Raw genomic sequence first — 5,000 nt, forward strand, 5'->3', positions numbered from 1 at the left:
AACAAATATAGACTGATACTGAGAGAGACGGAACACGATCCTGACCCTTCAAAGACTTCAGAGCCAGCGGCAGTAGCAGCAAGTATGTGGTGGTGTGGTGTTTCTGAACCGCCAAAATGTGATGGTGGTCAACCTCCAATTATGAGTGCTAGTAAGACAAGAGCCTTAATGGCCGCGGCTTGCCTTCAGGGAGGTTTATTACACGCCACTGTTTTGCAGCGAGCAGCGTCAAATCTATAAAAGCACCATTAGGACAGGGGGAAAAAATCAATCAAAATGCCATTAAAGTGGAATAAGTTGCCAATATTGCTGATGTGGTTGCGACTCCTTTGATTTTCCTTCAGATTATTAGACGCAGTCGAGTAGTGACTTTGTTAAGGGAAACCAGTGTTGTTGAGGAGTAATATGTCTCTCCCGGCTTCATAAAGTTTGCTGCCTCATATTCCCCCCACTGTTCCCTGAACCCCCCCCACCCTAGCCCATCACACCCCCACCTCAACCCCGCACCCCCCTCCTCCAACCACCTCACCACCCCTCACCCTTGCTGTATTGATTATCCATTATCATTTGTCATGAGGTGTCCTAACTCAAGGGGAAAATATAACCCTGGTTTGCTTCTTCAGTGGCCGGCCGATGGTTGCAGGGGCACATCACATACCGTACAGTTGTGTGTGTGTGTGTGTGTGTGTGTGTGTGTGTGTGTGTGTGTGTGTGTGTGTGTTTGTCTGTCTGTCTGTGTGTGTGTGTGTGTGTGTGTGTGTGTGTGTGTGTGTGTGTGTGTGTGTGTGTGTGTGTGTGTGTGTGTGTGTGTGTGTGTATCCGGTGTGTGAAGAGACACCAATCCGGGAGAAAAATGAGGGTTGAAAATAAAGCGTCCCGGACGCCGACGCTTCCTCCCTGCTCTTCTCTTTCTCTCTCTTTGCTCTACCTCTCTCTCTCTCTTTGCTCTACCTCTCTCTCTCTCTTTCTTCTACACTCTCTCTTTCATTCTCTGCAGAGGAAGAGTGCTGACTGTGCTTTGTTCTCTCTCTCCCTCCCTCTATCTCTAGCCCTATCTCTCTGCCCTCCTTTCCCCATCCTATTCTCTCCATCTCCTTTCTTATTGCTCTCTCTCTGTCTCTCTCTCTCTCTCTCTCTCTCTCTCTCTCTCTCTCTCTCTCTCTCTCTCTCTCTCTCTCTCTGAAGCGCTAGGAAGAATAGACCTGGGATCACAGCAGCATATTTGTTATTCCTCTTCCAGGGTTTTGATATGAGATGCAAGGAGCAGCACCTTGGAGAGATGGAGGGAGGGAGGGAGGCAGAGGGGAGGGAGGAAGGAGGGAGGGAGGGAGGGAGGCAGAGGGGAGGGAGCAAGGATGGAGGGAGGAAGGGAGGCAGAGGGGAGGGAGCAAGGATGGAGGGAGGGAGGAAGGGGAGGGAGCAAGGATGGAGGGATGGGAGGGGAGGGAGGAAGGATGGAGGGAGGGGAGGGGAGGGAGGAAGGGAGGCAGAGGGGAGTAAGGGAGGCAGAGGGGAGGGAGCAAGGATGGAGGGAGGAAGGGGAGGGGAGGTGGGGTACCGAGTGAGAAGGGCGTAGGGAGGGGCAGATAATTTTTATGTGTTTTAACATGGCGATGGTATCGTAACAAGGCTTTATGGCCAATAGAGACTTGTAGGGAAGGGAGGAGAGGCTGAGAAAAGCAGGTCTTGTAAAAATAGCCAAACTACTTGTATAAGGTTGGTGCAGTTTCATTGGGCTTTGGGTGATATTAACTGTCCCTAATTAGACCAGTCTCACCCACTGACTTGAACCCTCCCTTCATTTACAGTCAGATTATTAACATTCTTCTCGTCTTTTTCCTCACTCCATCAGACTCTTTCTCTCCTTCTTCACTCTCTGTCTTTCTCTCTATCTGTCTGTTGCTTCATCTCTGCGTTTCTGTCTCTCCAGCTCTCAGCTCTTGGATAGAAACATTCCTGGAATTGTCACCATGAACAGCAGCTCTGTCATGGCCAGATGTATATATCATTAAGATGGCGTTTCTCAACCATTTCGTCACACAATGATACAATCCATTTAATCCGAATCTGTTAAAAAATGATTTAGGGATTTTTTTTTCTCTCTCCTTCCTCCTCCCCCCATCCTTGTCTTACCTCCCATCTTTCTCTTTCTCTCTCTCTCTCTCTCTCTCTCTCTCTCTCGCTCTCTCTCTCTCTCTCTCTCTCTCTCTCTCTCTCTCTCTCTCTCTCTCTCTCTCTCTCTCTCTCTCTCTCTCGCTCTCAATACTCTTTTTGGGCTTTTCCTTGCAATGGAGAAACAATTCAGGGTTGGCTCGTGGCCCTGATTTATGCCGGTGGCTGGGTCTAGAATGGGGGGATGAAACATGCAAAATATTCATCCTTCATAACGTAGATAAACTGCGCAGGGCGCCGGCACGCGAGAGGGAAACATTTATCTAGGGAAGATCTCAATAGGCTCCGAGCACTTGCGCAATTGAGCGCGCGAGACGGACGACGCTCCTCAGCATATTTGATGTTAAATATGTCATTTGCGTCGGCTTCGCCACGGATGACACTGAATCTACCTCCTCACCCAATTTAGCATCAGAAGAAGTGGGTGCTGCTGTGCTGTGCTGTGCTGTGCTGTGCTGTGCTGTGCTGTGCTGTGCTGTGCACACACACACACACACACACACACACACACACACACACACACACACACACACACACACACACACACACACACACACACACACACACACACACACACACACACACACACACACAGAGATCAGACTGGGGTGTTATTTATTTATATATAGATACAGTAGTATTTGCACGATTCTATATATACTGGACATATTTGCTCATTATATTTTTCTGTTCTGCTTTTTTTTTTGGTTGTTGTTCGTCTTCTACAGTTTCAAAGCAAGTGCTGAACAACATGCTGAGGGAGCCATCTTTGATCCCGGACCTCCTGTTGCCTCGCCATGTGGCTCAGGTAAGGTGTAAACAACACCGCCGCTTGTCAAAACCAAACAGCTCTCTCCATCCCACATTTGCAGGGTTTTATTTTTTAATTATCATAGGCTCTCTTTCCTCTCTCTTCTTTCACCTATTGTTAGAGGTTAAAGCAATGTAATTTGAGGAACTGTTCGGTTTTAGGGGTTTTTTTTCCGCTTTTGCTTTGATGTTGATGGTTTTTCGAAGATAGGCCTGGCGGTTTTGGTTTTGTGTGTTTGAGTGGTGCAGCCTGACCTTGCCGGCGATGTTTCTCCAGGTGTAGATAATATCTGTGTCACCAATAAAAACGTGTGCCGTGCCGTGCCGTGCCGTATCTAGTCCCCAGCCGGGCCGGAAGGTAGTCGCAGAGATAAGTGTAGATAGAGGGGCGGAGGGGTCTTGTGCTAATAAAGGCACATGACCAGGGATGGGGGGTGACGATGAGGATGAGGATGAGGTGGGGAGGGGAGGTGGTGGGGGTGAGACTGAGGAAGGGTTGCGGGGAGGTGGTGGGGATGAGGATGAGGATGGGTGGTGTGGGGGTGAGACTGAGGAAGGGTTGCGGGGAGGTGGTGGGGATGAGGATGAGGATGGGTGGTGTGGTGTGGTGGTGGGGGTGAGACTGAGGAAGGGTTGCGGGGAGGTGGTGGGGATGAGGATGAGGATGAGGATGGGTGGTGTGGTGTGGTGGTGGGGGTGAGACTGAGGAAGGGTTGCGGGGAGGTGGTGGGGATGAGGATGGGTGGTGGGGTGGGGAGGTGGTGGGGGTGAGACTGAGGAAGGGTTGTGGGGAGGTGGTGGGGATGAGGATGAGGATGGGTGGTGGGGAGGTGGTGGGGGTCAGACTGAGGAAGGGTTGGGGGAGTTGGGGGTGGGGGAGGTGGTGGTGGTGGGAGAGGGGCAGCCGTCTGTGACAGCAGAGGCGGCGTCTCGGGTGTGTTCAGCTCTTCTTGCTGGTTGTTTTTAATGGCACACACGAACACACACACACATACACGCACACACACAAGAACACACACACACACACACACACACACACACACACACACACACACACACACACACACACACACACACACACGAACACAGACACATACACGCACACACAAGAACACACACACATACACGCACACACAAGAACACACACACACACACACACACACACACACACACACACACACACACACACACACACACACACACACACACACACACAAAGAACACACACACACACAAAGAACACACACACAAACACACACACACACACACACACACACACACACACACACACACACACACACACACACACACACACACACAAAAGCATCGGCAAACTGCCGCCGCTCTGCTCTGCACCGCACCCCGCCCGCTGTAATATTTCTTCCGCCTCTTTTTCAGTGCACAATAAATGACTGCTGTTATGGACCGCTGGTTGACTGCATCAAACAGTATCCTTTCCCATAAAATTTTAAGCCCCAAATTGACGAGGAGCCCGTTGGTAAGGGGGTTGGTTAAGGGGGAGGGGGAGGGGGGGAGGAGGAGAGAGGAGGGTTGGGGGTGGTGGGGGGGTTGAAATGTGTCGAGCCTCACCTGACATAAAAGTTCTGCTTGAGAGGGGAAGGTGTTTTCATCCTGTCTGTCTGCGCCTCAGCAGCGTTCCCCATCACTGCGAGGTGTGTGTGTGTGCGTGTGTGTGTGTGCGTGCGCGCGCGCGCGCGCGTGTGTGTGTGTGTGTGTGTGTGTGTGTGTGTGTGTGTGTGTGTGTGTGTGTGTGTGTGTGTGTGTGTGTGTGTGTGTATGTGGAGGGCGGTAAGCAGCAGAAGAGGAAGGAGAAGGAGGAGGAGGAAGAGAGGGAGGCCTGATCTATATGCGCCTGTCAACTCTGGCGCGCTGTGGCGGGGCCCGACGTAAGTGTTGTGCGTCGAGCCGAGCAGTCATGGCGGCTCGCTTCCCCCCCGAAAACTCCCCCCCGCTCTCTCTCTCCCCACCCCTAGGGCACCCCACAAACCCAACCCACT

General features: G+C 51.5%; 1 protein-coding gene across 2 annotated transcripts in view; it reads left to right on the forward strand.

Annotated features, from left to right (window-relative positions):
- cdin1 (CDAN1 interacting nuclease 1) overlaps positions 1-5,000 on the forward strand; it is a 93,910-nt gene that overhangs the window by 38,571 nt on the left and 50,339 nt on the right. For both annotated transcript variants that reach the window (XM_063183547.1, XM_063183548.1), the window contains 2 exons: positions 2,901-2,980; positions 4,381-4,430. In XM_063183547.1, coding sequence (XP_063039617.1) covers positions 2,901-2,980; positions 4,381-4,430 — 130 coding nt within the window. The remainder of the gene's footprint in view (positions 1-2,900; positions 2,981-4,380; positions 4,431-5,000) is intronic.

Source organism: Engraulis encrasicolus, chromosome 19 (genome assembly GCF_034702125.1).
Source record: "Engraulis encrasicolus isolate BLACKSEA-1 chromosome 19, IST_EnEncr_1.0, whole genome shotgun sequence".
In the NCBI taxonomy this organism is placed as follows: Eukaryota; Metazoa; Chordata; class Actinopteri; order Clupeiformes; family Engraulidae; genus Engraulis; species Engraulis encrasicolus.